We start from the raw sequence: 23,162 nt of genomic DNA, 5'->3' as shown, positions 1-23,162 counted from the left end.
ACCTGAGGAAATGCTTCGAGACCAGCAAATAACGCAGAGGACACATCATCAAGAGCTTTGCAATGTATTCTGACGAATACCTTCCTGGAATGTCCCTGGAGGAGAACACCGTAAAACGAATATAGGAAGCGGAAGGGATGAAGATAATAAAGCAAAAAACATTCATGGGTATATATATATATAATATATGGACGTCTGCACGTGTTGACATGAACATGACGCACTGGATCCCAAACCACTTCACACCGGGTCTACCATATTCACCAACTGCTGACTGCACTCCTAATCAAGTTCCTGAGTAGTTGAATGTGCATGCTAGAGTCCAGCTAGGTCACTGTACTGTTCGTGCCAGAACGTTGGGGATTCCACTGCTGATCTGTTTCAGAACGTTTTATTGTTTGTCGAAACATCTAAAGGCAATTTGGTGTCAGTGGTGTTACCATGCCTGTAATGTTACTGTTTAAAAAACTGTGTAGCTTTGGTTGTTTTAAAGATAATCCTGTTTATGCTTTGTCTTCACCGTTTGAGGAAAAGAATTGTATTTCTGTCAAACAGTAAGTAAACACTGCTGATCGTTTTTGTACGTGTAACTTCTGTCGAAACCAGCCAAGGCAATTTGGTCTCAGTGCTGTTACCATCTGTCAGTAATTTTGCTGTTAGAATCAATAATGTTACAGTGCAAAATGTTTGCAGTACATTTCTGTAGTAATGCTGAAAATAAATAAGATTTTGTTCTTTCCTTGAATCATATAAAATTGCGATTTTGCTAGGCCTGTGCAAGTTCACGGCGCTATCATTACAGTTTATTTTGTGACAAGTTTGCATTTTTTTGGTCAAATTGTGGAGTTAGGCTTAAAAGGTGGAAATAAAGTAAAAATGTCTTACTATAAGCAAATTTGTTTGTTCCATTTAATTAACTTTACGTTTAAAGTTAAAATCAGTTCATAAATCAAAGTTAGCTAAGGATGGTCAGTTGTGTTATGAGACGTCAGTCATGTTACTCAGTCGTGTTACTCACATGTCATTGGTGTTACTGAGGCTTCTGAATGCAGAATTTCCAGGAAGATATAATTCTTTTCAGTCTGTTTATCTTTTGCTCAATGCTCTCATAATACTTGATTGGAGAAAAATACAATTGCAAGAAATGTACAAGTTTCAAGCTGCTGGCGATGTTTGACATTTTTCAAAAATGATTTTTATTCATTTGAGTGACAATTTCTTTAATTTTTATCGCTTTCTTTCACTTTAAGGTATATATTTTTCTTCAGAAAGTGAAAAGTGTATTGTTTTTGTCATACTGGAGGCAAACTAGTCATCTGTCAACATTTCTTTCAACCTAAAAAAAAAATAAAAGAAATAGTAACACGACTGACCACTGCAACAAAATATTTTTAGTTTATTTATTTTTTGGGCAAAACCATTCTTTATTAAGAGTACATATCTTATGTTGACATTGCACTGGGTGTGCTGAATAATGTCAACGCATTTGTTAAGAGTTTGGAATAAATTCACTTTTAACCATTCACTAGTCTCATTTTTCGTTCTTTTTTGAAAAACACCCATATAGCGCGAAACCACGGAATACTTCCGTGCTCCCCTCGGTTTACACAAATACAATCTGAACATGGTATGTGCATTTAAAGGTCGTAATCAAAAACTCGCACGAAGTCGTGATGATGGTAATGACAATGACCATGAGGTGGGGGAGAGGGAGGGGGGTGGAGAAAGTAACAACAATTATACCAAATAATCAGCGATTTTCCCAGCAGAAAAGTAGCCAAATGTTATCCTCCACGCTTAATTAACAACGGCACCAACAAATCACCAATGCCGGTTCAAGACGAACGACTTCGCACCAGACGTGTACAGGACATTGTTCTCAGTCTGTCATCCGGGCTGTCCGGTCAAAGACCACAGGGGACAGTTGTGATTAAACTCTGACCATCAGTCACACGCAACAAGACATATGTTGCAATCACTGGACCATGCAGGACAACGCTGTAGAGCAAGGGAAGGAAGGAGGGGGGGAGAGAAAGGAGGGGATATTCAGTCATTAGGAGTGGGGTAGCCTTTGGTCAATCGGCATTTCAATTAAACCTCGGTTTGAGGTGGAAGTGCTAGTACTCGCCGAAGGCATGAGCTTTTCTCGTGTAACATTGTTCCTCTGAATTCTTCACATTCGCGAAGCAATGAACTTCAAGAACATAATTATCTAATTAAGTTCTCTTTACTTCCGTTTCCATGCACCATTTCTTTTTATAACAACTACCAAGTATAATTTTTCGGAAACTTTACAAAATCAAGTCAATAAACACCTTTCCTTGAGACTTCTTCTTCTTCTGCGTTCGTGGGCTGAAACTCCCACGTACACTCGTGTTTTTGCACGAGTGGAATTTTACGTGCATGACCGTTTTTACCCCGCCATTTAGGCAGCCATACGCCGCTTTTGGAGGAAGCATGCTGGGTATTTTCGTGTTTCTATAACCCACCGAACTCTGACATGAATTACAGGATCTTTTCCGTGCGCACTTGGTCTTGTGCTTGCGTGTGCACACGAAGGGGGATAAGCCACTAGCAGGTCTGCACATAAGTTGACCTGGGAGATCGGACAAATCTCCACACTTAACCCACCAGGCGGCCGCGGCCGGGATTCGAACTCACGACCTTCCGATTAAGAGGCCGACGTCTTACCACCCCGCCACAGCGCCCGTCTGTCCTTGAGACTAATTCCTGGGGATTATGACAGGCATTTATTATTCATCATTCTGCATTCTAAAATATTGCATTTAAACATAAGAACGGCTAACTTATGGAACGTTTAATTATTGACTAACAAAAAATAAACAGGATGAAGGGAAGGACGATCTTGATGAAGGTCTAGGTTTTTATTGTTTTCATGTAAATAAATGCTATGTTTGAAAATGCCTGTACTTTTCAAAAAGTTAAAATTTACAAAGTCGGATTCCTAATATTCTGCATTCAGTGGTGGGGTATGTCGGGGGGGGGGGGGGGGTGGGTGGGTTTTGGAGGTAAAGATGGGGGTGGGGGTGGTACACGACATCAGCAGCAGGACAGGTGAATTGATGGCAAGGGAAAAAGCCACAGAGATGACATAACGCATCAAGTGGGGTGGTGGTGGGGGGGGGGGGGTGCACGTTGCAGTGGTCAGCTCACCGTTCCCCCTCCTGCTTGTCTCTACTACTGTGCAGTCATGCAGAAAGTCTCACTGCTTCTTTCTAGTTTCGGTGTGGCGTTGGTAGCCGGTTGAGGGTTGTATCACGGTTTGCATGTGTCGGGCATAATTTTATCTGGTATTAAAATATTTTTAAGTTTATCGAATGGAAATATTGCAAAACAAATGTGACTGAAAACTCTTGAATAACGTAGCACGAGTGTATGTTGGAGCTTCAGCCCATGAACGCCAAAGACGAAGACGAAAAAGAAGAACTTGATGAAGCAGAAGAAGAAGAAGAAGAAGAAGAAGAAGAAGAAGAAAAACAGGAAGAAGAACAAGAACAAGAAGAACAAGAAGAAGAACAAGAACAAGAACAAGAACAAGAACAAGAACAGGAAGAACAAGAAGAACAAGAAAAACAAGAACAGGAACAAGAACAAGACGAACAGGAAGAAGAAGAAGAAGAACAAAAACAAGAACAAGAACAAGAAAAAGAAGACGAACAACAACAACAACACCAACAACAACACCAACACCAACAACAACAACAACAACAACAACAACAACAACACGATCCCTTGTCTGTGCACGATTGCTGTGTCTGGTTTCCGCAGGACTGGTGCGTCTCGGGACAGGGAAAGTGATCACGAGCACCAACCTGATCTAATCAGGTACCGCAGGGGGTCGAGATGGTTAGCCAAGACTGCTAGGAGCTGGTCCCCGCGAACCCAGACACTCACTTCCTCCAACATGTTGATTATCTACCTTGGAACTCGGACAATGTCTGCGAAGGGTTGCTTCCCCTTGAATGTGAAGTAACCGTCCTTGTGTGTTGGTCTATACACCACTGTTGGTGGCCTTGACCCATTTTATTTTGTGGGCGTTACCTGGGTAAAGTTGCACACTTTTTGCCACCTAAGTGTTGCTTAGTTTCAAAAAATAAAAAAGGACATGTAATACATGTCTTTTAGCGTGAAATACCAATGCTCGGCATCATTGTGTACGTGGTCGACCCTTTAACATGATTCAGGCAAGCATTGTCTGAAAAACGAAAAACCGATACCACGGTTTTAAAGCGAACACTTTCAAACGTCATTGTGCATGCATCTTGTTATTGATATCTAACAAAAGAAATTCAGCAACAGTTATTTAAATCTATCAAATTATAACACTTTTAAACAAACAAACAAAACACCTTTGGATGTTCGTCAGAAATACTGTAACAAAACGAACTACGCGTAAATGCTTCAAACTTCCTTAATCGGATCTTTGTCTGAAGGTTTTAAACCGTGAAATGTATCAATATAAGTAGGTTGTTTTCCATGAGAGCTAGTTAGACAATGTCGTTTCCGTTTGGAAATAAGTCAACACTTTTCTATTCAAATGTCATAGTAAGGCCTAAAAAAAAAATAGGTGTGGTTACGGTAACCCGACCTACCCTATTTTTAGGGGCCGTTCCTATAACTTTTTATTACATTTGTCAAAAAAAACCAAAAAAAACGAGTGCAAAAAACGCAATGCAAGCGAAAGCGCCCGAGTCGCACAGTCTTATTTCCCTGTCAAGTAGGTTTAATTTGTACACATTAGAAAAAAAAAGTTAAAAAAAAAAAAGTGATTGCCTACCTACCTACCCTATTTTTTTGGCTATGTTACCGTAACCACACCTATTTTTTTTTTTTTGGCCTAATCAAGAATACGTGTAACACAATGTCCTCAATCGTGGAGAGCAGCATCTTACTTTCATTTACAAATAACAAATAGAAGTTGTCAGGTCAAAGTCCTTTCCGTGTAAATCATTCGACTATATCATTGGATAAGTTCATTCCTCCACATTTGACACATATAATACTTTCAACAGCCTGTGCCGAGTAAGAATTTCATTATCAATCAATTTTGTAGAATGCCAAGAGTCTGTTAAGAAATTTAAACCAAAAACTACCTTTCTTGTTTTTTGATTTTGTTAAGAAATTAATCTAAAACAATAAATCCCAATGTACACAGAAATCCGACACAGTACATAAGGGTGTTTGTGCGCATGCGTACAGAGCAAGAAGCGAGGTAACAACCTCAATAAATAAAATCAAACAAAGTTGAATCAAATTGTTGTTGTCGGAATGGGTACATGTGCATTGAAAACATAAAATTAAAGCAAAAACACACACACAAAACACACACACAAAACACACACACAAAACACACACAAAACACACACACAAAACACACACACAAACACACACACAAAACACACACAAAACACACACACAAAACACACACACAAAACACACACACAAAACACACACAAAACACACACAAAACACACACACAAAACACACACACAAAACACACGTGCATTTGAACAGAGCGGTTGGCAGAAAAAGGAACAAGAACTTCACTATATAACTGATAGTTGGCATTATCATTATGCTGTATGCACACATCTTGATCTCTTCTCCAAACCACGCGTGCCGCTGTGACGTAACACGACACGTCACGCGTTCATTAACGGCGCATACATCATCCGGGCTCTCTCGGGAGTTTCTGGAAGCGAACGGCGAGAGAGGACCCCCTGGTGGTGACAGGTGTAATTAAAGTGCAAAGGGCCCGTAACTCGTTAGACGGTTTGCACAGACAACGATCCTGCAATGATGACCCCTGGTCTCTGGGGACTGGACAAGTCTTCGGACCTTGCAGAGGCGCTATGTGGCTTTATTGCCCGTGATTTTTATTTGTTGATTCTGGTGAATTAAGTAGTTAGGTCAGAGTCTAGGGTCTGCCGAGAAAATGTTAAGTGGTATTATTGCAGTAGTTGCAGGTGTTTTATTACTTGTAGTATTCTGCTTGCTCTGCGTGAGCTCTCTACATCTGTCTGTCTATCTGTTTGTCTGTCTGTCTGTCTGTCTGTCTGTCTGTCTGTCTGTCTGTTTGTCTGTATGTATGTATGTATGTATGTATGTATGTATGTATGTATGTATGTATGTATGTATGTATGAATGTCTGACTGTCTGTCTGTCTGTCTGTCTGTCTGGCTGGCTGGCTGGCTGGCTGGCTGGCTGTATGTCTGTATGTATGCATGTATGTATGTCTGACTGTCGGTCGGTCTGTCTGTCTGTCTGTCTGAACCTGACATTTTAAATGTTTAGAACGTTTGATTCAGGACAACAATCAAAGACACCAATATTCACAAGAACCTCGACCCAACGGCCTTTAAAGTGTACAAACAAGCGACACGACGGACAACAATAAAAAAGTGTTGCCGTGACTTATCTTAGACTGTCCCCAATATAGTCGTAGCAATGACAAGATCACGACGCAAAAAGAAACACAAATGACGTCAGCGTTGAAGGTGTGGTATGAGCAGTCAATCCGTTTCGGATGAATGTCTGTGTGTGTGTGTGTGTGTGTGTGTCAGTCTGTCTGTCTGTCTGTATGTCCGTCTTTCTTTCTGTTTGTGTGTCTGTCTGTTTGTCTGACGGTCTGTCTGTCGGTCTGTCTGTCTGTCCGTCTGTCTGTTAGTTTGTCTGTTTCTCTGTCAGGAGGCCGATGGGTGGAGTGGAGGCCAACGAAAACGATTTAAAAAAAACAAAAAACATCAATTGTGGTGTCAGAAGGAGAAACAGAATACAACAGAAATACACGCAATACATTCATCATTTTCATTCTAATCTCAGGACTTGCCAAAACAAAACCAAAGCCAAAAAATGTTCAGAACTTGTTCGTTGCGAAATAATCTGCCATCAAGACAAAGCCGGCAAGACAAGAGAGGCATGGAAAACAAAACCTGGAAGAAGATGATAGGAACGTGTTGAAATGTCCCACCGTGTTTGTAGCCTCCTGAAAAGATCATTTTCGTCAAACAAAAACTTTGCAACACCATGCTGGCTTTCCGCACCGCGATGGCCGCGGTGATAAAGGGCCGTAACTGTTTTCCGGTTCCTGTGATGCGTTTGAGATGGATTCAGACCACACAAATCTTACAACATTTCTTTCAGTTAAGGTTCTTTGCGGGTGCACTGGGAGATGTATAGACCCCCCTCCCCCACCCTCATACACCCCTACCCCTTTGTCTTTGCGTCAGACCGTATCATGTCTGTTATCACCAGGAGGAGTCGATGAGAAGGAGATACAATAGAATTGTTTTGTGTCGAGGAACGTTTCTTTCAAGTGATCCTCCATTCTGATTACCTATACTGTCGCTGATGGGGTCTATATCGACCAAAAGAGTGGGATTCCCTGTAGGTGGAGTTCCTGGAGGGGGATTCCCTATATACAGGGAATCCCACAGGGTGGAGTTTTTCAATAAAACTTGCAAACCATACTCGAATTTCTAAGACTGGAACGCCGAAGAAGAAGAAGAATTTCTAAGAAATATCAAAAAAGATTGAAAAACATCAAATTCTACCGATGTCGCCAAGCATCACGTGACTTTCAGTGATATCAGCGACACGCTACAGGAACTAAATCCTGTGGTATTCCCTGTATACAGGGAATCCCCCTCCAGGAACTCCACCTACAGGGAATCCCACTCTTTTGTTCGACATAGACCCCATCAGCTATACTGTCCCTCCCCCACACCTCTCTCATCGCTCCCCTCGTCTCCCTCAGTTGAACACCCCCAGCCCCCCCTTCGCCCCAACACTTCCCCCACCCCTTTTTTTCATCCCCACCCTAACCTACTTCTATTGTTTTTGTCTGTGATGACCGTCAGTTCACTGAAAGATGAAGTACCTTTGCGTGTGTCAAAGAAATAAAGAATACTGCGTGGCTTGCTGTGTTGTACCAGATTTACACCAGTTGCTCTTTTAAATAATAATAATAATAAATAATAAAGTGTATTTATATTGCGCCTATCCCTTACAAAAAACAAAAATATTTGGCTCTAAGCGCATTACAACATGTGTAGGGACTTGGTACAATCAAGTCTGACAAATACAATAACACAATATACAGTCGGTCTCTTGGGTAAAAATGGGAAAAGCAGCTTCGACATTTAAACACTGCTACTAAAAAATCCTCTAACAATGCATACTGCTTTACAATATAAAATATGCATTTATGTATAAATAGGAATTTGAAAAGGTTCTTATGATAAAAACTAACTAGCGAACGACGAAGAAGAAGAAGAATAAAACTATCAATGTCAATGTATAACAAGTCATTCAACGTAAATGGCTAAAGAACAACAACAAAGCAATGATGATAAAACAGTTATACTCAATGGCTAATAACGAGGCAGAACTAAATAGTATCGACACAAGATTAAAACAAAACATATTCCTGGAGACACATTTATACATGTATCAAATAATCAATATACAAAATACAGCCCTCGCACACTCGCACACACACGCCAATACATGTATTGAACTGAGAGCGAAAGCGAGCTTTTCAATATTTGAAAAAGCAAGAAGTGTAAATCTGGTTCGACACAGCATGTACTTGCGTGTATTTTTTACTAAATACGTTCCGCAGTCGAGGCGTACAAATTGAAGACGCTTCTTTTGGAACGTCGATCTCTTCGAAAGCCTCGTGCAATATTTTACGTCAAAGCAAAAAAACGTTACTTTAGAAAGTGTAGCGTGACGTGTTAGTTTTGAAATGACGTTTGTCTCGGTGACACTTTGGCATCATATAAGCAGTGAAAAAGCTGGTCCCTGTCAGACCAGTTTGACACGACTTTATTTACATGATATACACACGTGTGGTTTGAACTATATCGTTATCTCATGAGTTGTCTCTCTCACGTATGTATAGGATACATTATTGTGGAGAAAGTTAGTTGAAGTAACTGTGTAGAAAAGTGAAAAAGGAAACATACTTGCATCGGACCCGGATAGCCATATCGGTTATAATTATATAGCCTATATAGGGACGTTACAAAAATATTACCAGCCAACCTGTGTAAAGTGGGATTTTTTGTGAATATATTTTGCATATTGACACTAGTATCAGGGTTTTTTTAAATGAAAAAGTCCCCACTGTGCACACGAAAGCACCCGGTACTCAGTTTTGCATGTGTTTTAGTCAATGTGCAAGTGGGGAGATGGTCTGATTCCATGCACAAGCCTGAACTGGTCTAAGATGGTGATCTAATCATAAATCGTTTACTTGAAGGATTTTGCCTTTTAGCTTCAAATATGCGTGTGTGTCCAACCCCAAACAATCTATGCATTATCAAAAGGAATATTCATCACATTCTAATGACTCCGTGCAGCGAGGAAGTATGGTAAGAAACGCCAAGACAATGCATACCTTATTAGCAATTCTTGGCACAATTTTCTTTTCTTTCATTCTTTCGCTAAGAAAAACCACTCAAGAACGGAGACCGTGAAAAAGTAATGGGAAAAGCATGCAGTAGTAATTACTGCATGTGCACTGATATAGATCAAAACTATATCGGATGGAAAGGAAAAGTAGAAAAGAAAAGAACAGTCCACTTGATACACTTGTTTAAAAACAAAAGAAACATGTGTTGTTATAATCTTCTTATTTGTTTTTTTTATGTATTAATTAATAGTGTTCATTCCTTTATTCCTTTAGTCATATACATTCGTCCATTCGTTCATTTCTTCCTTCCTTCCTTCATTCCTTCATCATGTCATTCTCAGTTTCATTCATTCATTCAATCATTCATTTACTTCTTTATATGAACAAGAAAAGTTTCCATAGAAAAAATATCCGATACTCACAACCAGGTTTTAGCTGAACGGCCGTGGATTTCCACTGTGCGATGACATTCGTTACAGCTTATTAGCAACCGCGGTCAAAATGTAAGCCTATTCTGCAAGGATCATGCAGCGCAAAAGTAAACCGATTCCATCGCATGCATCCTATCTATAGTACAAGTCCGAAATAATATGCCCACAATATGCACGAACGACAATATTTAGACTCATGAAGTGAGTCCGAAATATAATAATCATCATCCCACACCACCCTGTATACCCCACTCCTCTAATTCATCCTCCATCAACCCCACTTCTTATGAATTGAATTGAACTTCATTTTTCGAGGGTAAGAGAATAAGCAATGCAAACATGCTTTCTTTCATCCGGCCCTCGCCCATTGGGGGTAACTCAATAAAAAGAAGAACTACAGTACAATTTACATCATTAACATGTCCAACAATCTAAAAGACATTTCAAGATGCATGAAATTGATGGAGCAGTATACAAAACAGAACCCGGTTATATTTGTTTGCTGTTTCGTCGTGTTTATTATCACATAAAAAAAACATTCAGCATTTTGGTTATACACGTATTTAGCACAGAACTTATTTTTTTAAGCCCGAAGTTGACGTCGTCGGGAAGAGCTTCACAAAATAGACTTCGCCCATGCAATTAATATCAGACTAATTAAAAAAAAGAAACCATGTTCAAATCAATTCAAATTAAGTGTAAAGCTGGCCCTATTATCTCACATGGAGAAATTGCGGTTAAACATGCATGTTTTGGTGGGTGGTACGTCGTACTTTTTTGGGAAGGGCGTTGTGTATGATATTAGTGACTAAACTTTGGCTGAACTCGTGACCGTGTAAAGTAAACTGTCACTATTAATTGTCAATCAGGTATGCGACAACCGGTGGATGGGTCGCTGGTGACAGATAGATAATAGGTCTGCTTGGTGTTTGTCATCACATCAACACACTTTGTTGTTTGTTCGTGAGTCCAGAGAAAGCGTGTTTTTTATGTGTGTGAGGGTGGGGGGGGGGGGGGGGGGTTGGGAGGGGAAGGGTAGCATTACTAATTTGTCAACATGATTTGATTGTGTAGGCGTGTAAAGGAGCGATTGCATTGGTGGGGGTGTGTGTGTGTGTGTGTGTGAGTGTGTGCGTGCGTGCGTGCGTGCGTCCGTGTGTGCGTGCGTGCGTGCGTGTGTGTGTGTGTGTGTGTGTGTGTGCGTGTGTGTGTGTGCGCGCGCGCGTGTGTGTGTATGTGTGTGTGTGTGCGTGCGTGTGGGCGTGTTTGCGTGCGTACGTGCGTGCGTCTTTGCGTGCGTGCGTGCGTGCGTGCGTGCGTGCGTGCGTGCGTGCGTGCGTGCTTGCTTGCGCGCGTGCGTTCATGCCTCTGTGTGTCAGTGCGTGAGCGTGTTTGCTTGTATGTACAAATATCTATCAGCCTCAGTTTATTGTTCCTGTAATTACACTCTTGAATTCCGGACCGTTGCTTTTCATTGCAGAAATTGCATACGAGACAACCGACAATAATACATGCCAAGACGACCCATGCCACTCGGCACAGAAAGCCGACAATAATACATACCGAGACGACCCATGCCACTCGGCACAGAAAGCCGACAATAATACATACCGAGACGACCCATGCCACTCGGTACAGAAAGCCGACAATAATACATACCCAGACGACCCATGCCACTCGGCACAGAAAGCCGACAATAATACATACCGAGACGACCCATGCCACTCGGCACAGAAAGCCGACAATAATACATACCGAGACGACCCATGCCACTCGGCACAGAAAGCCGACAATAATACATACCAAGACGACCCATGCCACTCGGCACAGAAAGCCGACAATAATACATACCGAGACGACCCATGCCACTCGGCACAGAAAGCCGACAATAATACATACCGAGACGACCCATGCCACTCGGCACAGAAAGCCGACAATAATACATACCGAGACGACCCATGCCACTCGGCACAGAAAGCCGACAATAATACATACCGAGACGACCCATGCCACTCGGCACAGAAAGCCGACAATAATACATACCGAGACGACCCATGCCACTCGGCACAGAAAGCCGACAATAATACATACCGAGACGACCCATGCCACTTGGCACAGAAAGCCCATGCATGAACAGCATGGCAAACCGTGAAATGAAAATGGCAACACTGACGAGCACTTATTTCTGCATGAAAGTTTCCTCTCCCCCAACTTGTTTGTGTGTTCACATCATCGTACAATAAAAAAATTGTTGTTCATAACTGACAAATTTAAATCAGAAATAATACAAAGGGCACGCTTAGTTCCGATTGATAGAACAAAAACCTGACAAAAATAAAGCTAAGAAAAGGCAGGAAAATACGTGTTGCATGATAACAATGCGATGCGGTGCCGACAGAAGCATTTCCATATTTATGTATTATGAATTACGGACATTAACGTTTTCTTATCTTATCTTCTTATCTTCTTTTATGTTTAGACAACGATTACTTATCTTGAAATTCCGGTTCTCAAGATCCAGTGTACGCAACTGTGCAGCTCTTCTCGAAGAAAGCAATATCAGCAGATTATATGATTATTGCGTTCAGGAAGGAGGCAAACAGTAGACCGAGCGGTTACGTACAGTAAGAAAGGGACCGAGAGAACAAACGAATACAAAAACAAAAAACAAGAATAAAATAAAATAAACAAATAAAATAAAGGACAACAACTACAAAACTGAAACAACGACAAATGAACGTGGGTAACAAAAGAAACAGACACAAACTCAACACAGACAATAGAAAAGGGGGAACTGTAAGCTAGCCTTAGCTATAACCAAAAAAATCAGAACAGCCGAATTTGTATCAGATGCAAGTTAAACTGCAATTTCTCATGTTTGAGATAATCAAGCTGATTTGATTTGATTTTAATTCGACAATAATTCAGAATAAAAACCACCACTTTTTTTCTTTTCTTTTTTATCATTCTTACAATTTACTGACACTACTCAAACAAATATATGCACAGGCTATAAGCTCTGGCTGGCTTATCCGAGAAGCCCCATCAAAACAGATGAACACCTATAATGCATGCCCACGTGTAATAAAAAGGATTAACCGCCTAAGGGCAGAAGCTGGGAACTACCAATTTCTAGAGCTTATAAATGCACCTGTCAGTCCGACCTCAGCATTGCTCATTTGACTTTGGAGTGTGATTTGAACTCATGCCACTTTCAACCCCTGACTCAGTTTACAAACTCGAATAGAAATACCCTGCCAAATACCCCAAATGAAAAATTAAGCTATCTTTTAAGTTTTAATAAAGACCTTGGGTGGCAAGGTCCCAAACTTATCGCTGGACGTGTGCACACGCACCCACTTGGTCCCTGGATATGAAGAGACATTGCTGCGGCTGACGCCATTGCTTCTCATATAGCTACTTTATATTTTTATCAGAACCTTTAAGAATACCATTTTATATCCAAGTATCTCTTATTACCATTTTTAATTAGATGAGCGAGAGTGTGCGGGGGGTGGGAGGGTGGTGAACCACTGTACATAAAGGGAAAGTTTGTGTGCGCGCCTCTGTGTGTTTTTAATCTAAGACAAATGTCGCCAATGTTTTTACAGAGTGACGTTAAATAAACGATTTTCTCTTATCTATCACTACTCAACGAGGAAAAAATAATGTTATTAATCTCTATTTTTTCTTCAAAAACCAAATACAACTCAGTCAAAACACCACAGCAGCAAGCAGCACAATCTTCCCCTCTCCCTGCTATTACAAAGCTTCTGGCACGAGCGCGAACGAAGCTAGCGCGAAAGGGGCGTGCCCTACATTTCTCTCACCGACCAATCCCGCCCTCCGCATTGCACGTGCGGAGTGAGTGACAGGGGGAGAGGCTGGAGGCAGGCGTCTGCAGAGTCGATGATGTTTCTCTAGGAGCTGCTGATCCGATAATTTTATTGGCGATGTTCGCCCCTTCTTCCTGTGAGAGCCCGGGTGGTGAAGAGTTGTCGCCCTGCATGCAAAGCACTACACCTCTCGTCGGGGACTTTTCCACACTCTAGCGCCGAAGAGCGACGAAAGGGAGAAAACTTGACGACTGAGACTCACGCCTTTCGAGAAGATTCTTTTTTGACGTCTTTACCTGGCTGGACTTTCTTTTGTTTTTCTTTTTTTTTAAATTCTGGTGTCAGTTTCTATTTTATGACTGAGTCAGGTTTTAAATCCGTTCTTCTTTCTAAAAAAAACCAAACCCACCTATGACAGTTAGGATTTGTAATTAACAATTGCAGGATAATCTATCAGTGAAAGATACTCTTAATGTTGAACCTGCAACGTTGTGACTTTTTGTCTAAATATGGCGGAGGCGACCTTTGACTGAAAACTGCAAAACGTATCACGGTGAGAAATTGACAAGAGAGCGTCTCTCATCCCTGGAGAGAGCCCGACCAATCAGCACGCGCCTTTCAACGCACGTGTCACGCGCTACCTCGTGCAGAGGCGTTGATGGGCCGAGCCTGGCGAAGAAAAGAGGCTGAAAAGTTCACGAGGCGAAAGGGGGTGGGGTGTGAGAACACTGCACACTGAGGGGTGTGAGAGAAAGAGAGTGTGTGTGTGCACGTGCAAAAAGCAAAGAGGTCCAGTGATGAGAAGCCGCGGTGAGAGTTTATTGTCTCTTTATCGGTCCCGCTGGTGCTGAGGCCTGGCTGTGAAGTGTGAACACGCTACGCTTCATCGCTCACAGAATCACACGCTGCTCGGTGCACCTTGCCCGATGACACGCTCCATTCGCTCCGGACTGTGACCGTCTTGAAACGTGTCAGTCGTTCTGCTGAAGACATTCTCTGGGGCAAAGACTTCTTCTAAAAACAAGAAGGAAATAAAAACTATAGTAGAGACGAAACAAGATCCTAGACTTCTAAAAACGAAAGGAAAACCTAGAAGTGGAGAGAAATAATATCCTACTACATCCAGATTCGTGTCGTGCTAGATGTGATTTGGTGTCTCTTTCAAGTGCCTTTTGGATTTAACAATTCCTGTTACGGGCGTGTGTCCCTGATAACAAACTGTGCGTATAGCAAGACACGGTGCAATATATACAACCGTTACTAGGGATACAATTGTTGAAGTGTGTCAAGATCAACAAAATAAAAGACAGCCAAACTCAGTGTTCTCAATAAGCGCCGTTTTGATTTTTCATTAAGAGTGTTACATAAATTGCAACTCCCGCTGTGATTTTTCATTAAGAGTGTTACATAAATTGCAACTCCCGCTGTGATTTTTCATTAAGAGTGTTACATAAATTGCAACTCCCGCTGTGATTTCTCATCAAAAAGTTTCTTTGGACAAAAAATACACAACCAGCTCTGCCTTCAACTATTTTAAACCCTGCCGCGACGCTGATTCCAGGAGGTTGACTGTCTTGTTTCTTCTTGTTGTGTGGTTCTCCAGTCCTCCGGATGTCTGCAACTTGTATCCATCTGTGATATTCCGAATGTGCCTGTGCTTCTTCACAATTGATTCTCCTCGATTTGATTATTACAAACAATTTTGTAATTTAATTTTTGTTGGTCTGTTTAGACAAATGATGTTTGTAAGATATTTACTGAAGTGCTTGGAGAAATGATGCCTTAAACCAGCGGACAACGGATACACAGTTCTCTTAAAATTGTGCGAACAAACCAATGTTCTAATTTCAAACGAATTTTGTGTTTGAAGAAAAAAAATACCAGGCTCCATGGACATTTTGTTGGTATAGTCATTTCAAGACTATAGGCTCGTGTGAAAGAAATACCAGGCTGTATGGCAATTGTGTCAGTGTACTAATTGCAAGACTAGAGGCTTGTGTGGGGAAAAAAAACCAGACCCAATAATAATTTTCAAATAACTAATTTCAAGAATAGGGTCTTGAAAAACAAAACAAAAAATACGAGGCTCTGTGACAATTTTGCTAACGTAATAATTTCAAGACTACTGCAGGCTTGTGCCAAAAAATAAATACCAGGTCGTATGACAAGTTTGCCAATGTGCTAAACGCAGAGGCTATATAGGCTCGTGCCAGGGCCTCTATGGAACTGCCCAACCCGTTGTCTCCGCGAGCAAACGCCTTTAGTATCGCCTCCATCATGTCCGGACCCCTGGACGCCATGTTTCTTGCGGGTACCTACCCCGGGTCCCACGTTCCGCCCCAGCGCTCCACGGATTGCTTCTTCGACTGGAATCATCACCAGGCCGTGGCGGCCGCTGCTGCTGCGTCGTCTGCGTCGCACTACGGCCCTGCTGCGATGAAGGGCATGGAAGGTACGTGTTGGATGTATCCCAGACAAAATATTAGCAAAATATTAGCACAATAGAAGCAAAATATTAGCAAAAGTATTAGCAAAATATCAGCAAAAATATCAGCCAAAATATGAGCAAATTTTAAGCAAATATTAGCACAAAATGAGCAAAATATGAGCAAATGTAAGCAAATTATTAGCACAAAATGAGCAAAATTTGAGCAAAATATTAACCAAATTTGAGCAAAATATTACCACAATATTAGCAAAATATTAGCAAAATATTCACAAAATTTACGCAAAATTTACGCAAAATATTAGCGAAGTCAATTTGTGGGGGTCGATCGCTGTCGTATGTTTTTGATGAGCATGTACAGCAATGGACACGGTCGAGAGGTGGACTCGCTCTTGTAACTGGCGGCCATCGATTCTGATTTAACACTTCACGATGAAACAGCACTTCTAGAACGCATGAATGAATACAGTGAAATAGGAAACGAGAAATGGAGAAACGAGATACGGAGAAACGAGAAACGGTCAACCGGGAGTACACCGTTTTAATCAGTTGTTTGTTTTGTCATTTGTGACATGGTGCATAAAGCAAAAACAAAAACGAAACCGGTGCACTGAATTTTTGTTGAATTACAAAACAAGTTTTTAAATGTATGGGGGAGAGCAATAGGCGAGGAGTAACATTTATATAAAAAAATTAATTTCAAAACAATAAAAACAAAATTCTATTGATGTATTCATTTTTAAAATATTGAGCTTCTGTATGCACTTGGTCCAAGCAAGGAATTCAACTCGAATGATAAATAAATAGAATTGATCTGATATTGTTTCCCCCCCCCCCCCTTTATTTGGGACGGTAAACGGCTTGTAAGCAAACTAACAATTTAGCAAAATGATTCGGCACATTTGTTGATTCAAGAATGTATTCGTCCGTTGATCACATTGGCGACATGATCGTTTTGTCGCTATGAAAAGCGTGGAAGGCAGTAGTACTGTTGTTTGTTTATATCGCCATGCAATCATGAAATTGATTGATTGGAGTGAATTTTTTTCAGTTACATTTTTTGGGGGCAATAACTTCTTTATTTTGCCAAGGCATGGGGAGTTGAAAAGGTTTGGAACGTGGGAGTTCAGTTCAATCGATATATTTTTTATTTATTTATATTTTCATTCATTTAATTATTCGTTAATGTGTTTTGTCATCAATTTATTGATTTTCTGTTATCATATCTTCTTCGTTGTCTTCTGCGTTCATGGGCTGAAACTCCCACGGACACTCGTGTATTTTGCACGAGTGGGATTTTACGTGTAGGCCTATGACCGTTTTTACCCCGCTATATGCCGCTTTCGGGGGAGTCACATGTCTAACATTAGCTGTTTCAGTCAGTTATTACATAAATCATACTTTTGTGAAGTCGCAAAAGGTTGGAGTTGATGTCATTCGGCCATTCTTTCATGCATTTGGTCCTTTATTATTACATTTGTTTCTACCATGTTTGTTGACAGTTACATTCATTGGTTGATTCAATCATTTATTTTATTGATTCCCTCCTTCCCCTCTTCAATCATTCATCTAATGATTGCTTGATTATTTGCTTGCTTGCTTGCTTGATTGTTTTGTTGATTAATATATTGAATCATTTATTCATTCCTTCACTCATACATGTATCTAAACTATATAGACATGGACACAGGAGACTTGATTATCTCGACAGAGACATTTGTTTGTAGTGCATATATGACAACAAACAAAATGCATTACATAGAACAACATTAAACATTGGATGAATCAAACTGCAAGCTCTCGATGAAAATCATCATATCAACTCATAATTCATATTCATAAATCTCCCAACTATCTCTCTCTCTCTCTCTCTCTCTCTCTCTCTCTCTCTCTCTCTCTCTCTCTCTCTCTCTCTCTCTCTCTCTCTCTCTCTCTCTCTCTTTCTCTCTCTCTCTCTCTTTCTTTCTCTCTCTCTTTCTTTCTTTCTCTCTCTTTCTTTCTTTCTCTCTCTTTCTCTCTCTCTCTCTCTCCCTTTCTTTCTCTCTCTCTATCTCTTTCTCTCTCTCTCTCTCTCTCTCTCTCTCTCGCTCTCTCGCTCTCTCTCTCTCGCTCTCTCTCTTCTTCCCATCACGCTCGTCTCGCAGCTAAAACAAGCGCACGGATGCGACGAGGATTTAACTATTGAATAAGAGTGAACAGAATGTATAATTATCACATGATGTGTACAGATGAAATGTATCTTGGTCATTGCTTAAAATCCAAAACTCAAAACCATCAGAATACAAAAATATAATCCCATTCATGTTCATTAAATGCAGTGAAAGAGTCAAAACAATATAATTTGAGTACAGTTAAGACTTTAGCTGTGATGTGTTAATAAGTTATGACCAAATTGAATATTCTCCAAGAATTCATTCTTTTATTTCATCCTGTGCCTCCAAGTTTCTGATTATTTTTCTCCCATCGTCTGTGACGACTTTTGAGAGAACCGAGTACCTTGTACGTACACATAAAGATCATTTGAGGTACCTTGGTACTTGATTCTTCGAGTCTCATTTCCAAAATTTGTGTTCAGAGGCTTGCATTTTTCGATACATCCATTTCTAAGTCAGCCCAATTCAACGTCAGGAAGATGATTCTTTTTGTCCAAAAAAGAAATATGTCTGTGTCTCAGTATATATATATATATATATATATATATATATATATATATATATATATATATATATATATATATATATATATATATATATATATATATAACAACCGCTATCAAAATATTTGCAAAATATTATATTTGAATAGTACCAAGCCTATTTTCTGTAAACTCACACACAAACTAAATAGAAGAAAAATAATACTCAAGATGGGTCGTTGGGGGACGTTACACATGGAAGCTGTTTTCGTGAAGACTTACAGGCTGAAGTAAGTAGCAAGACTTTCTAGTCATTCAGTACAATTGGTGTTTTTTTGTTATGGAAGACAACACCAATATGTTGGTTTAACCCTCTTACTCCCCTCACAAACTCTTTCACAAATAGTCAGGAAGTTGTTCACAAACGCCGCCACACCCCCTTGTTAAAACAACGGGGGAGGAATGAAAGAGCCGTAAAACACAAGGCAACGAAGCCTGATGCAAAAAACACCAGTTGTCAGCCACTTATCATTGCGGATCATTGCAACCCAACTCGCCAATTTGCAGCAAGTTTATGGAACCCAATTCCTCGCAGCTCCTTGGGTAGAGATGGCGGTCGTGTAGTGATACGGAGCGAACAAGCTCTTCAAAAGACGGGCGCTGTCCGCGAGTTTGTTGGAACAGGGCTGTAAGGAATAGTCCAGAGAGAGAGGGAGAGAGAGAGAGAGAGGGCGGAGAGAGAGAGAGAGAGAGAGAGAGAGAGAGAGCGAGAGAGAGAGAGATAGAAAAAGAGAGAGAGACAAAGAGAGAGAGAGAGAGACAGAGAGAGAGACAGAGAGAGAGACAGAGAGAGAGACAGAAAAACAGAGAAACAGAGAGACAGAGAGAGAGGGAGGACAGAGAGAGACAGAGAGCCAGAGAGGGATACAGAGAGGGAGAGAGAGAGAGACAGAGAGAGAGGGAGACAGAGAGGGAGACAGAGAGGGAGACACAGAGAGAGACAGAGAGGGAGACACACACAGAGAGACAGAGAGAGAGACACTGAGAGAGACAGACAGAGAGACAGAGACAGAGACAGAGAGAACAAGTCGCGTAAGGCGAAAATACAATATTTAGTCAAGTAGCTGTCGAACTCAGTCACAGAATGAAACTGAACGCAATGCCATTTTTCAGCAAGACCGTATACTCGTAGCATCGTCAGTCCACCGCTCATGGCAAAGGCAGTGAAATTGACAAGAAGAGCGGGGTAGTAGTTGCGCTAAGAAGGATAGCACGCTTTTCTGTACCTCTCTTTGTTTTAACTTTCTGAGCGTGTTTTTAATCCACACATATCATATCTATATGTTTTTGGAATCAGGAACCGACAAGGAATAAGATGAAAGTGTTTTTAAATTGATTTGGACAATTTAATTTTGATAATAATTTGTATATATTTAATTTTCAGAGCTTGTTTTTAATCCAAATATAACATATTTATATGTTTTTGGAATCAGCAAATGATGGAGAATAAGATAAACGTAAATTTGGATCGTTTTATAAATTTTTAGTTTTTTTTACAATTTTCAGATTTTTAATGACCAAAGTCATCAATTAATTTTTAAGCCACCAAGCTGAAATGCAATACCAAAGTCCGGGCTTCGTCGAAGATTACTTGACCAAAATTTCAACCAATTTGGTTGAAAAATGAGGGCGTGAGAGTGCCGCCTCAACTTTCACGAAAAGCCGGATATGACGTCATCAAAGACATTTATCCAAAAAATGAAAAAAACATTCGGGGATTTCATACCCAGGAACTCTCATGTCAAATTTCATAAAGATCGGTCCAGTAGTTTAGTCTGAATCGCTCTACACACACACACACACACACACAGACACACAGACACACACACACACACACGCACATACACCACGACCCTCGTTTCGATTCCCCCTCGATGTTAAAATATTTAGTCAAAACTTGACTAAATATAAAAAGAGACAGTGACAGAGAGAGACAGACATAGAGACAGACAATGAAACAGAGACAGAGAAAGAGTGACAGAGAGTTCTCGCTAAGCTCTGTGACTACAGCGGAACACCAGGATGTCTCACCACAATCTCTGTCAATAATTCCCATTAAATTTTTAAGACTCCAACCTGTAGCACCTCATTTTCTCACTTTGTTTTAAGGTCTTTAAGCCGAACATCCGTCACAAGAAAACAGAGCTATATCTGTCGAGCTCGCGAGGTTGGCCTTTAAAACAGGGGGGGGGGGTGTCAATCAACAGTATTAAGACACCCTTGCTTCGGTACAGCCCTACAAAGCACGCAGGGCGGCGTGCGATCGACAGCAAACGTGACTTGGTATCGTGCAGAGAAAACACCTCTTGTCACGCTCCTGGTGCCGGAATTCAACTGAGCGTGACGACAAGGTGTGTGGCCCATGGCCCGGAACCGGTGTCGGTGTTGATCGGGGCGAGCTTTAGATCCTCCCTGGAGACTTTAGGGACCCTCCCGTTTATGACTTCACGTGTTAAGCAGCGTCTGACATTATTATTTTTTTGCTTTGTTATACACACATTCCGGAAATATGTCTGTCGGGTTTATTTGACATCTGCAAAAAATGTGTATTGCTTTGAGGCAAAATATATTTATAGCTCAGTGGGAATTACTGTTTGTGATAGGTCGCTGGTGCCACATGTATTTACAGTTATTTTTCCTGTATACATGTTTATAAGTTTCCTTCCAAAATTCAACATTCATTTCATACTTTTCAAACTGTAACATTTATTTTGGGCTTTGAAGCAGTAATATAATGTATGCATCGCCCGTTATTGTGATTGACGGTATCGAGTGAAAACATTCCTGCTTGATTTGAGATGTATATGCGCATCATGTCTAAGACATAGATTGATCCGTTTCTAGAATCTTTTTTTAAAATTGTGGGTAACGTAGGTATCATTCAAAAGAACGCAACTACATTTTCTGACAACAAAGTTTGATGTGGGAATTAATAGCAGGTTTGCACGTACTATGTGTGTACGGTGTTGACATACACACATCCTCATGAAATTGTAAATCCCATGGTTAAATGGAAGTTTGTAAACATACAAACTATGTTTGCAATATATTGTATCCCGTTTATGGCTTAAATCTACCCCTGTGAATAGTAAGTAACATTTAAACTGATTGGTTACTCGCCGAATTGACGGGTAAAAAAAGGAAGATAGACAGCATTTACTGATTTAGAAAGAAATAACTAACATAATGCATTTAAGCAAGGGGGAGAGGGGCAGACAGGGTGGAGGGGGTTAGGGGGGGGGGGGGGGATACGAGATTTAGGATTAAAAAAAATGTGCTTCATTTTTTTTTAAATGAAGTGATTTAAGAAAGAGAATGGGGTCGGCGCCGGATGGGTGGGAAGGGAGGGGTCAGGTGACCTCACACGGCATCAGTCAATAGCTCTCCATGAGTCAACACTATGACAGTTATGTCATAATATGTATTCTTCATTGTCATCAACTGTTCATACATTCCTCCTTGCCCCGCCTTTATTACCCCCCCCCCTCCCCCTCCTCCCCCACCTCAACCTCCACTCTGCTTGTCTTCTTCTCTGGGTATTGTTTCTGGGTATCCTTTTCGATAATATCTGACTTGGTTTGGGTCTTGAAGTGATATGATGTCTACTTTTGTGACTGCCATCTTCTCTAAGTAGTGCCTGTCCGAGGGACGGGGGGTGGGGGGCTTAACTTGAAATGGGGGCACAGAGGTTATCCACTGACAAACAGAAATCTGAGAAAACAGTCTTTTTAACGAGAGGGATTGTTAAAATGGAGATGAATTGAAAGAGTTTATGAGCAGAAAGTTTTAGAAAACAGGGCCCTAAAAGGGGGTGGGGGTATTAAAATGGGGATAACAACAACATAATTATGTGAAAAAAGGTTCTTTGAAGGAAGGGGGGGGGGTGAGGGTGTTGAAAGGAGGTTCTACTGTGCAACCCAATCACCTCGTTTCTCGCACCACGGGCACTGATGTTATCGACGATGAGACTGACGATAAGAACGATGATAAGAGGGATTCACGATAGCTCATCTGGTTAGCTGTCGAGCTGTTTATCGTCTGTGTTCGCTCTGAGAACCAATACTGAAAAGGGATCCCTGAGATTTCTTTCAAGCTTCCTTCAAGGGATTCATTGTATTAAAACCTCTGTATGTTTTTCGATGTTGTTATTTTAACTTATTTATGTATGTATTTATTCATTTATTTGCTTACTATCTATTTATTGTTAAACTATTTTTGTTAATTTGTTTTTGATCTATTATTTGTTCATGTATCTTCTTATTGATCATCTGTTACGTTATTATTTATCCGTAGATTGTTTTAATTATTTGATCTA

At 40.7% G+C, this 23,162-nt stretch overlaps 1 protein-coding gene across 1 annotated transcript in view; it reads left to right on the top strand.

Annotated features, from left to right (window-relative positions):
- Positions 1 to 14,494: 14,494 nt before the first annotated feature.
- Positions 14,495 to 23,162, top strand: part of LOC138975236 (T-box transcription factor TBX10-like) — a gene marked incomplete at its 3' end in the record, with an annotated part of 32,952 nt that continues 24,284 nt past the window's right edge. Inside the window, 1 exon segment of the mRNA XM_070347890.1 lies at positions 14,495 to 16,158. Coding sequence (XP_070203991.1) covers positions 15,927 to 16,158 — 232 coding nt within the window.

This window comes from Littorina saxatilis, linkage group LG9 (assembly GCF_037325665.1).
Source record: "Littorina saxatilis isolate snail1 linkage group LG9, US_GU_Lsax_2.0, whole genome shotgun sequence".
Classification (NCBI taxonomy): Eukaryota; Metazoa; Mollusca; class Gastropoda; order Littorinimorpha; family Littorinidae; genus Littorina; species Littorina saxatilis.
The sequence above is the reverse complement of the archived record's forward strand: the minus strand, read 5'-3'. Positions and strand labels throughout refer to the sequence as shown.